The following is a 12,888-nucleotide window of genomic DNA, read 5'->3' on the forward strand; positions in this document are numbered from 1 at the left end:
CAATAAATTTATTCATGCTGAGAAGAGCCTACTAATCTTCAGACATTCTAAAGTGCTATCTAAAGAAAATGAGCATAGTTTTCATACAAATGATATAAACAAAATTGAAGAAGGATTATATGTAGCACAGATAAAAAATACTGCATGCAGTTATTTCTCATTGTCAGCCATTCCTACGGTACCACGGAGCACCACAAATCCCCATGATGTCTCTTTAGATTACATCTTACATTTAAATTTTTATTTTCACTTTAATTTAAAAACACAAGCTGAAAGTCTCAATTAAGCAGAAATGCGATGGCCAACTCTCTAAAATCTAAAGGAAAACTGTATTTGTGTATTTGAAATAGTTAAAGATAAAGGCACTATCTTAATGATTTATACATTTGGTTCAATTGACATATATACTTTATTTAAATTAAGAACATATAACTTCAAATAATTTAGTTTCTATAAGAGTCAATTCCATTTTCACATAAATAATCCTAAATGAAATTTAGGATTCGGAATTTTGGAATATGCACTAGCCATGCTGCATTCTTTCAGGTTCCACAACTTTGTACATATTGATCTCCCACTCAGAAAACCCTTTCCACGCTGCACCTGTTCATCTTTCAAGGCTTAGATCAAAGTTACCTCTCTTGAAGCCTTCCTCAATTCCTCTGAACAGAATTATTCAACTTTTCTTTTTTGCTATCATCATACTTCTTTCATAGAGGCAATTTTGCTGTAATTATTTTTTCTCATATATTCCCTGACTGGGCAAAAGGCCTATACAATACAAGAATGGTGATATATTCTTAGTTTCTGTTCCAGAACTTTGCACACAAATGTCTCTCCCTCAATAAATATTTGAATGAATGAATGATCAAACAGAGTTAGATTCCATCATAAGGTCACACTCTCCACAAATACAAACATCTGGTAAGTAAGAAAACTTGTAGGAAATGCTAGACTCTTGTATGGCAGGAGATTGAAGGAGACACTGCTTAAAACAGAAGGCAGAATTCACAATTGATTTCACAGAATTCCTCCAGCTGTGCTGTGTATATTCAAGTGAGATGAGACGTTAGATGTTAAAAACTGGACAGAAAAGGCAGCTGTAGTAACTTGCTTTATTTCAAGTTTCCTCTCAATGCCACATCGTAAAGCATTCAAAGAGAATAATTTTCAGTCAATGATACAGGCTTAAAGAACAAGAATTCTCTTGGCTGGGCATGGTGGCTTACACCTGTAATCCCAGCACTTTGGGAAGCAGAAGCGGGTGGATCGCTTAAGGCCAGGAGTTCAAGACCAGCCTGGCCAACATGGTGAAACCCATCTCTACTAAAAATCAAAAAAAAAAAAAAAAAAAAGCCAGACATGGTGGTGCATGCCTGTAATCCCAGCTACTCGGGAGGCTGAGGCAGGAGAATCACTTGAACCCAGGTGGCAGAGGTTGCCATAAGCTGAGATCGCGCCACTGCACTCCAGCCCGGGCAACAGAACAAGACTCCATCTCAAAAAAAAAAAAAAAAAAAAAAAAAAAAATACACACTACCGTGATTCAGGAGGTCTGGCTGGGGCCTGAGATTCTGCATCTCTAACAAGCTTCTGGGCGAGGCTTATGCTGCTGGCCTATGAACTACACTCTTAAGGAGCACACAGAGGAAGAGATAGACATATTTATCTCCAGAGTCAGGGTTGAACTTGTCTTGGTTTTCATTACCATAATACCATGCCCTTATTAATATTCCTTTCTATAAGCTACCTTGATGATATCAATTATATAAAAATTACTGAAAATTCAACTGGAAGAAATTCATATTACTAAAAAATTTTTAATTGTTCTTACCTATACTCTGGTAATGCCATCGAAAGAAAATTCGTTCAGGTAGAAACTGCAGTATTTTCTATTAAAAAAAAGATATAAAGAAAATAAACAACAAATGAAATTACACATTTTCATGACAGGCCCATATTACTCACTATAGATAAGTTCTAGAAGAGGAAAAGGAAACTATTTATAATAACATACATACTGCACTTTATGCTGTATTCCTATGGGATCGTTTCTTTCACTTGCCCCAGGCAAGCTTGCTTACCTGAATGTTTTAAAGAGATTACTGTCCCAAGTTTAATTCCCTCCAAAAGAAAACAAGAAAAAAACCTAAAATGCTATTTTTATCTTAATCAAATAACTATTTCTTAAATATTAAAATAATAATTTCCCAAATGACAGATTCCCCAGGTTTCTTCTTTTTCACCATCGCCTACCCATTTTCATTATAATCACTATTAGTCTCTGGACAAAGAACAGGATTGGGAAGAAAAGTGAAAACAAAGAGAATGAGACTGTAAACAACTCAGTGAGACAAGAAAATGAAATCAGTGGCAAGAATTTCATGAAATTAATGGCCAAAAAAACTAATAAGTTTTAGAATTATAGTTAAGAATATCCCCAAACTTTTACAAATTTGACTTTTGTAGATTCCATATACATGAGATCACGCACTCTCTTTTTTTCCTTTGAGACAAAGTCTCACTCTGTCGCCCAGGCTGGAGCACACTGGTGTGATTTCAGCTCACTGCAACCTCCGTCTCCATGGTTCAAGTGATTCTCCTGCCTGAGTCTCCAAAGTAGCTGGGATTACAGGTGCCTGCCACTACGCCCAGCTAATGTTTGCATTTTTAGTAGAGACAGGTGTTTCACCATGTTGGCCAGGCTGGTCTCAAACTCCTGACCTTGGGTGATTCACCCACCTCAGCCTCCCAAAGTGCTTGGATTACAGGCATGAGCCACCATGCCCAGCCCTATGCAGTATCTTTCTGTGCCTGGCTTATTTGACTTGGCAACAATGTCCTCCAGGTTCAACCATGTTGTCACAAATCACAGCATTTCCTTTTATAAGGCTGAATAGTATTTCACTGTGTATTCATACCACATTTTCTATATCCATTCATTCACTGATGGACACTTAGGTTGTTTCCATATCTCAACTACTGTGAATAATGCTGCAATAAACATGGAAGTGCAGATATCTCTTCTGCATACTGATTTCAATTCCTTGGGACATAAAGCCAGAAATGGGACTGCTGGGGCATATGGCAATTTTATTTCTAGTTTTTTTGAGGAACTTCCATACTATTCTCCACAATGGCCGCACTAATTTACACTCCCACCAACAGTATACCAGCGTTTTCTTGTCTCTACATCCTCGCCAACACTTGTTACCCGTCATCTTTTTGATAACAGTAATTCTAACAGGTGTGAGATGATATATCACTGTGATCTTAATTTGCATTTTCCTGATGATTAGTGATGTCAAACATTTTTTCATAAACTTGTTGGCCAAATATATGTACGTATTCTTTTGAGAAAGTCTATTCAAGTCACCTTATCTTTCAAGCCCATAATTCTGAAAGGTATCTCATATCTAATGTTACTACATGATAATTCTGACAAACACTCAAACACACCCACACACATTCCAAATCCCACTGAGTGAAAAATCCCTACACACCAGACAAGACTTCATTCTTGAAAAATAAAATAAATATAAATAAAATATGTAATCCTTCCAAGATTTCATGAATAGTGGGCAAGAGAGATGATAAAGAAAAGAGTATCATTTAGCAAAAAAAAAAAAACAAAAAAACAAAAAAACCCTGACAGACGTTTGCAGGAAACATTACAGAAGTAAGGGGGAAAGAGCTTCACCTCAGCAGGGGCTTCATGGAATGCTTCCTGGAAATGAGGACACTTGAGCTGAGACTTAGAAGATGAATTAAATTAGCCTAGTGGATAGGGACAGAAGAAAGACCATGGGAGAATGCTAGAAGGCAAAGACAGGTTGGTGCCTTACAGGAACCACAGCAGCAGGAGGGTCAGTTAGGCTGGTAGGCAGGGAGAAGGGGAGGAGATGGGCCTGGAGAGGCAGGCAAGCCTGGGGGCTTAATGTCCTCATGGGAGCAGTGTGGTCCCTAAATGGGTTCCAGCTGGAGGCGAACTGGAGGCAGCTGAGAGGGGAGGCAGACACAATCACTGAAGAGAGGCAATGGTAGCATTTCAGAGGAGAAATAAGAAGGCCTGGACCAAGGTCGACCAGGTAAAGAGAACATATAATACTGATATGCAGGAGACAAAATTGTCAGGATAAGTGGGTAGAGGGGCTGTAGTAAATGGAGGTCTCCATGGCTCCCAGTGGCTTAGTAGATGGCAACACTTTTATCCAAGAGATCAAATCCAGATCCAATCTTAGACCCGAGGCAAATAAGCTGTCAAGTTTGATTCTGGACATCCTGCCATTTTGAGGTGTCAATGGATGACCTTACTGGAGATGTTCTTCTAGGCAAATGTGTAAATGGGTCTGGAGTACAGAGGCAGGATTTAGATGGTAACAGATACGAGCAGCGGCTGAAGCTGTGTGCATATGACAGCTCTCTTTTGAGAGAGTTTAAAATAAGACACGATGAAGCTCTGGAGGTATCCGTGAGCTGAGGGAGCTCTGCTAAGAAGGTAAAATGAAGGTAAAGCAGAAGCCAGAGGCTAATGTGCTCGAATCCAAGGAGAAATCTTTGATATGCCAGCTATTTGTATGCTTATTTATTATAAAGATTAGAAATATTTAAGAGTATTTATATGCACAACTAGTTCTAAAAAGTTAAACATATTAGAAAATGTGGGAAAATTAATGTCACATAACAAAATGATTTCAATATTAAATCAAGTGAGCTCAGTGTTAATCTCTTGCCTTGAGAACATACAACCTTTGTAAGCCAGACACCAAATGCCAGGCATAACAGATCCATTTATAAATTGTACAGAAGTAAACTGGCTGTTTCAGGGGGAAAAAATCAAAATAAGTCTTCCCCTTGCAATATGCTCTAACATTAATTTTAGATGAATAACACAAAAAAGTAGCTAAATATAAAAACTGGGTTGTTATGTCAAGTTACATGATATTAAAAGGGAATCAGAATAAGTAAAACAGCTCTCTACAGAATATCTTAATAAGAACCCACATGAGCACTGTCTTACCAACAGAACCTAAACTCAAATATTCCCATGAGCACATAGGATCAAGAACCCACAGAACTGGGTTACAACCTACAGGAAAAAATCACAAGCAAAGAGGTTAGAACAAGAAATGCAAAGACTCTGGAACTGAGAATAAGAACGAGGGTCCCAGGAGTTAGGCTGCCAGGCCAAATGAGCAACTCTAGGGCCACAAATAGACATAATCTGGAGATGGCCTGGGGATCACCAGACTCAAGAGATGAAGACAAGCCTGCACCTGCATCTAAGTTAGATCCTCTGGTTCTTTAACTCAAACTTTCTCTTAAAAGAAAAATTTACTATAGACCCCAATTTGGTATCTTTGATAAAAAAAAAATTAATGATAATGGCAAGGTGAGTTTTCCGGAAAACATGCTGCAATGGAGGAGTTAGGAGTACAAATGGTCTACTGAGGACTAACACCTGTGAAAGAGAAAAGATGGCAGCAAGATTGGACAGGGGAGCCTCAGACCATGAGGCAGAGCTGACAAATCTCTGCCAACCTAGTGGAAGCTCTAGAGCAAAGATGAGAGGAGCCCAGTGTGACCAGAAATGGCAAGGCCCTTGTACTACTGCCTCTGGCAGTTACTGGCCTGGGGCCATGATGCAAAGAGTATGACCAAGAATGGAAAGTTGAAGGTGTGAAGAGCTGGAAGCCATCAGCTAACGCCACCCCTGTAGCTGGGCAGCACATTCTTTCTTGAAAGGGAATGTGTACAGCCCATCTCTATGTGTGCCACAATAATCTTCAAATTATTAATTAGAATATTCTCATCTCATTAGAAAGCTGAAGTTCTAAGAGATGGGCCCCCTACTTGAGAGACATGGCCTCTCTACTGGCAGTTTCTCAACAGCTGGCTCCTACCTCATGTTGATGGAAGCCTGGTCCCACTGAGCTCTCCACATCCCTTCTGTGCTTCCTTCCATGCATTCACTCTGCCTGGGCAAATGGCACAGCAGTGACTTGGTGTCCTATTATCTCACGCATTCTCCTTTAAGGGACCTGGCAGCCCAGCTACATCCCAGGATCATATTCTGATCCCATCTTGCCCCTTAATTTAAACATTTAATATAGGAAATGCTGAGAAAAGTAAAGATTCAGAATAGATCTTAGATTAGATGAATGTTTGACATACCCACTGTTCTTCAGATCTTTAATTTAGTCAGGAAGCTAATTTGGCAGTGAAAATCATGCTTTTTAGTTTTCCAAAATACATATTGGTCTTCTTGATTTCGTTTTCTTTTGTTAGTACACAACAAAGAAAAACACAGAATGCAGCAAGACGATGTGTATCTACATGCTTGGATACTGTCAGTCTGCCACAAAAGTAATTTCCAACTTATTCTGAGGTCTGGCCTATCATTATCACCACTTCGGGGTAAGTTTTCAGATTCACAAAATGGATGGACTTTAAAAACACTCAAAAAGGTTTGGATATGAAATGCATGCCCAATATCTGAGTTACTAAGAATATTCCCAAATGGATAAAATCTTATACAACACTTCAAAGGCTGAAACATTACGCACACTGATGCTTCTTCTTGTACCCAAATATTGCAAGAGCCATTGTTTAAAGTCTATGAGGTCAATAAAAATAAAGCCCAGCACAACTATCTATGTCCAAATGCTAAGCCTGTCCCTCAGAAAGCCCTAGATGAAGCCTACCTTTACTGGGGCAAATACAATCTGGCATTTCTTCTACTGCAGCCAATATTCTAAGCTATACTGCTGTGAATGCCACATAAGCTATTGACATCTTGTTTGTAGTTTCACTGGAGAGTAAAATAAAAAAAAAAAAAAATCAAGAAAGCCACACAGTGTGAATAAATATTACTTTTCTGAGAAACACATGGCTCTATTTAATGCTCAGTGCTCAGCTGCATCTATATGGTAATCCATTATAGTACACTCGAAATCGAAATTAGGTATTACTACTGATCAACACATCAGGGAATCTGTCATTCTTTTAACTGATTATCCATAGTTCTTTTTTCTTCAGAACCTACTGCATGACCAGGAATAATGTGAAATGTAAGTTGGAGTCTACATAAGATGCTATAGTCTGCTTTATAACTGCTGGTTTTCTTTTGATTTGTGTGGGAAATATTTTTTAATTATTATCAGATGACTGCAATATGCCCCAGTAGATTCACACTTGATTTCAATTCCACGTAGAAAGCTAGGACAGTGAAGAATGAAGAAAATACTACACACTAACTCATGCGAAGGTAATCAACTACAACAATGACCAACTCACATGTTACATCTGAAAGCACAGTGTGGGGAGCAACCCTTCTCCAAACTAGCTACAGGACAGAAGAGCTCTGGGTAAAGAAAATGCTGACCAAGGAGAAAACAAAAGATTTGGTTTAAAAGAAAAGAGGTCTTAGTTACTTGATATTTTGAATAATATGCAGAAAACTTACGATGAGAACTGGACAGTTCAGTTTAAAGAAAACATTCTGTGAATGCCTGTGTTACAAGTATAGTCTGATTTCAGAAGGACCCAGCTGCATAGATGCTTCCAGGGAGACCTATAGAGAGGGGAACTTGATCATTTGCTGTCTTAGGCCTGGCCACTTGTCTCTTACCACAATGTTCAACTCTTTTTCATGAAGACAGAATATTTGCCTTGAACACTTTCTCATTAACATTATAACAAAATGTTATTTAAGGACCTGCTATATGTTTAAAGTTAAAAGAAAGTTATTCTAGAACTGAAAGTCTATCAGCCACATACCTCCCTTCTTCAATATATCCTACACAATTCATATTCCAGAAAATATACAGATTAATCAAAATAATCCAAAAACAAGGGCGTGGGGTTATAAACACTGTGACAGTGAGCTATATTTACATAATTGGAGTTAATATGACTATAAAAAAGTATATTCCTAAAACAACTAACATAAGACAACATCCTAAAAATAATAAAATAATTTGAATGGCAACAGCAGCAGCAAGAGGATGAACAAGTTCTATACCTTGAAAGATGATGACACTGGGGACCATGCTCAGAATGAAGAAAACAGCACACAGAAAGTTGGAGAGAAGGAAAAAACAGAACAAGACAAGAATCAGAGCAGCAGCAAGAGGAAAGCTGTTGTTCCTGGACCAGCAGAGTATCCCCTACAGTACAACTACACTTTCTGGTATTTCAGGAGAACCCCTAGCCATCCTACCAGCGCACAGAGCTACAAACAGAATATCAAACAAATGGGCTACGTGTGGTGGCTCATGTCTGTAATCCCAGCACTTTGGGAGGCTGAGGTGGGCAGATCACTTTGAGGCCAGGAGTTTGAGACTAGCCTGGCCAATATGGTGAAACCCAGTCTCTATTAAAACTATAAAAATTACCCAGGGACGGTGGTGGCGCACATGTGTAATTCCAGCTACTCTCACTTGAGCCTGGGAGGTGGAGGCTGCAGTAAGCCGATATTGTGCTACCACACTCCAGCATGGGCAACAGAGCGAGACTCTGTCTTGAAAAAAAAAAAAAAGACTATCAAACAGATTGAAAGCTTTGCCTCTGTGAGTTCTTAGTGATTTAATGGAGCCCTGATAGTTCATTCATGCCTGTATTTATATCATGATGTTTATTTACCTTCCTGGTAACCTATTTAAAATTCTAGTTTCCTTAGTTGACTGACCTGAGTCTGAGAGATCAGATTTGTTCATTCTTAGGTTTCTACCTAGACATCCCTAGTTAACGTGTAGGTATCAACAAATATGAGAATTGCAGAGTTGATCGGAAAAGCATAATATAAAAGTACAGGACTTTTTTTTTTTAAATTTAAGTAGATAATTTATGCAGTCCTTATTAAGTTCAAAGTGTCATGGAGAATACAAAAGCTTATAGTACATGGCGTCTATCCTCATGAAGTTTGACAGTAAAGTGAAAAGTAAAGTTTGAAAGTTTGTATTTAAGAACCTCCCACTAGGGTTTTGGCTGTGCTCCTGATCATGCATAAAATATTTTTTTCCTGTGTTCTGAAGGAAAATGAAATCTCTATTAACTGCTTTTGTGGGTACTGACAGTACAGAGAGCCTAGACTATGTATCATCTCCCTCCCAGGTGACTTGGTTTGTGTACCCCAAGAATCTGTCTACAACTAACACCACTCTTGCTGAACAAAGGTTATTATGTACCTCCTAAGTACAGTTGATCTCTAGGCAGAATCAAACGCAGGGTTTGTCATTTTCTTGAAATTATTGAGGTATTAGCCCTGTTTAAACATGTAAAAAAGAAAAGAATACTCTAATAGGTAACATTACAATAAACTACTAAAGAGGGAAAAATAATATAAAATTAATAATAATCTGGGTACAAACTGCTTAAAATAGTTGAGAAGAAGTACAAAAGACATACGGAATTAAAGTAAAATTATGGGGCTATCATCGAATCTTGCTTTATTTATTTATTTTTTTGAGACAGAGCCTCCCTGTCACCCAGGCTGGAGAGCAAGGGCGCAATCTCAGCTCACTGCAACCTCCACCACCCAGGCTCAAGCGATTCTTGTGTCTCAGCCTCCCGAGTAGCTGGGATTACAGGTGTGTGCCACCACACCCGGCTAATTTTTATATTTTTTAGTAGAGACGGGATTTCTCCATGTTCGTTAGGCTGGTCTTGAACTCTTGGCCTGAAGTAATCTGCCCACCTTGGCCTCCCAAAGTGCTGGGGTTATAGGTGTGAACCACTGTGCCTGGGAGAAATACTGCTTTATTCTTTTTTTTTGAGATGCAGTCTCACTCTATCGCCCAGGCTGGAGTGTCGGCTCACTGTAAACTCTGCCTCCCAGGTTCATGCCATTCTCCTGCCTCAGCCTCCTGAGTAGCTGGGACTACAGGCACCCGCCACCACACCTGGCTAATTTTTTGTATTTTTGGTAGAGAAGGGGTTTCACCATGTTAGCCAGGATGGTCTCGATCTCCTGACCTCATGATCCGCCCGCCTCAGCCTCCCAAAGTGCTGGGATTACAGGAGTGAGCCACCGTGCCCGGTCTGCTTTATTCTTGATATTAGAAGAAAAACAATGCAAACGTTATTGTTAAAGATAGTTATTGGAATGAAAACAGAAAGTGTACCTTCCAAATTACAAAGCATATTGCATAAAGCCAAAATCAGTGACCTCTCCCCCAAAAACAAAGTTAGAAGAAAAGCTAAAACCAAGTACAATGGGCATCAGAAAACACAGATGTGTACTGGTTATCACACACAAAAAAGTAGTTAGTATAAGCAGGTTAAATTCCCTTATCAAAGACCAAGTCCATCAGACCCAGCTTTCAAACACAGAAAGACTGACAATAAAATACAGAAAAAGAGGCTCACGTACACACACACACACACACACACACACACACAAAGCAATATTAGTATCAAGTGAAAAAGTATTAACAGGACAAAGGGAATTATTTCAAATAGGTTAAATATGTAATTTATAATATACCTATAATACTTATGAATCTTTATGCAACAAATAACATAGCATGGAAATAAAACAATGGAGGCATACTCCATTAAAACAACTTTCAGAAACTAAAGGGGAAAAACACTTTTTAAATGGGAGATATTAACACACACTATCTTTGAGAAATAAAATAGGCAATACAGTATAATACAGAAGACTTGAATATAGTTATAGCAAGACTGGTTTAACAGCTATATATCAAATACTGAACTTCACAGAATCCAACATTTATGAAACATTTACGAAGTTATTTTTCTAAGCCATGTAAAGAAATCCCTCAAAGTAAGTTTTACATAGGTCACAAGCAAATTCAATACACTGGAAGTCCACCATCAACAGTTTAAGCTAAAAAATTCTCAATTACTTGTAGATTTTAAACACTCAAGTTAAAAAAAAAAAAGTAATTCTCAATTATTTGTGAATTTTAACACTCAAGTTAAAAAAACTGATTATAAACGAAAAATAATCAACATTGTGATTCACATACAACAAAAATTGGTCAAAGCTGAAATAAGAGACAAATCCATAGACCTGAATTTCCTGTAATACAAGAACCAAGTTTTAAACTCAAAAAATTGAAAAAAAAAGTTTTGTTAAGGAAGAAATCAATAAAAATAAAAGCAAAAATGACTTATATAATGAAAGTATCACCAAGTATTGTTAATCACTACGATACAGACAGCTGAACTGGTAGTACTGCAGGTAATTAAATATCCTCTTAATCAAACATTTATTTAATTCATTAAAAAATATTCCTATTAAGTGCCCATTCTGTGCCAGGTACCATGTGAGGGATCAGAGATACATAAAAGACACCATTCCTGCTCTAAAATCTAGAGCTCTAAGAGGGAAAAGGTGAGAAAATCAGGGATGTGAGTACATGCACAAGGAAATGAAGACAGACAAGGTGCACTTCCAAAGGGAGAATACCCTTGAACTGAATCTTGAAGGACAACAGAGGTGAGTCAGGCAAAGAAGAGCATTCCAGGCAGACCAAACAGCAGCAAAAAATAAAAATCCTTCCTGCTTGTTTGGGGACCTGTAAGAGGTTGCCAGTGAGGGCACAAGACAGGTGATAGAGAAGGAGGCACAGACCAGATGAAGAACGTTCTGAAGGCTGTACTGGAGAGTGTGACTTTTGTCCTAAAGGCAATGAGAATCGAAATTACATCACACAGACAGCATCTGAGGTGAATGAGGGAGAGAGAAGGGGTAGAAGATCACAGATCAAAAGACTACTTAGCAGGATACTCCAATGGTGGGGAAACTGAGGCTCTGAACAAAGTCTTAGGTAGTAGGCAGAAGATAGTATCAAAGAGCACCAGCACAAAATATACAGAGCCACAGGGTGAAGAAAAATACTATCAGTACTGAACAAAATAAACAGACGGACTGATGTTTTTTGCAGTAGTCCTCCCTTATCCTAGGGGGATATGTTTCAAGACTCCCAAGGGATGCCTGAAACCACAGATAGTACCAAACTCTATATACACTATGCATAAATTTCTTTTTCCTTCTTCACAATTTCATAGAAGATTCATTCTCACTGTAGATATCTTAGCAACCTCAGCATATAGTTTTTTTCTTTCTTATTAATTCAAGAACTTTCACCTTTTCACTTAATGGAAGCACTGTACAGCTTCTCCTTGGCATATCTGATTGCCAGCATCACTACTCTTGTGTTTTGGAGCCATTATTATTATTATTATTATTTTGAGACAGAGTCTCACTCAGTCACCCAGGCTGGAGCACAGTGGCGCGATCTCAGCTCACTGCCATCTCTGCCTCCCGAGTTCAAGTGATTCTCGAGCCTCAGCCTCCTGAGTAGCTGGGATTACAGGAGCGCACCACACCACCAAGATAATTTTTGTATTTTTAGTACAAACGAGGTTTCACCACGTTGGCCAGGCTGTCCTCAAACTCCTGGCCTCAAGCAATCCACCTGCCTCAGCCTCCCACAGTGCTGGGATTACAGGCATGAACCACCACGCCCGGCCTGGAGCCATTATTGAGTAAAATAAGAGTTACTTGAACACAAGCACTGTGATACCACAACAGCTTATCTGATAACCAGGACCACTACTAAGTGACTGACGGAGAGCTAGCCTCTACAGCATGGATCCACTGGACAAAAGAATGATTCATATCCCAGGCCGAATGGAGCAGGACGGTGAGAGATTTCACCACACAACTCAGAATGGCATGCAATTTAAAACTTATGAATGGTTTATTTCTTTAATTTTCCATTTAAAGTTTCTGGACCCTGATTGACCACAAGTAACCAGAACCTCAGAAGGTGACACTGCAGATAAGGGGGACTACCATATGAAGTACTAAAATGTGATATGCAAGATGTTTTTACTAGGTACAAAAAATGCAAC

General features: G+C 38.7%; 1 protein-coding gene across 4 annotated transcripts in view; it reads right to left on the reverse strand.

Moving 5' to 3' along the window:
• The window catches only part of RALGAPA2 (Ral GTPase activating protein catalytic subunit alpha 2), a 321,485-nt gene that overhangs the window by 260,213 nt on the left and 48,384 nt on the right, over positions 1–12,888 (reverse strand). For all 4 annotated transcript variants that reach the window (XM_050745426.1, XM_050745427.1, XM_050745428.1 and 1 more), the window contains exon 4: positions 1,835–1,892. In XM_050745426.1, the coding sequence (XP_050601383.1) occupies positions 1,835–1,892 (58 nt within the window). The remainder of the gene's footprint in view (positions 1–1,834; positions 1,893–12,888) is intronic.

The sequence above is a fragment of the Macaca thibetana genome, chromosome 10 (genome assembly GCF_024542745.1).
Source record: "Macaca thibetana thibetana isolate TM-01 chromosome 10, ASM2454274v1, whole genome shotgun sequence".
Taxonomy (NCBI): domain Eukaryota; kingdom Metazoa; phylum Chordata; class Mammalia; order Primates; family Cercopithecidae; genus Macaca; species Macaca thibetana.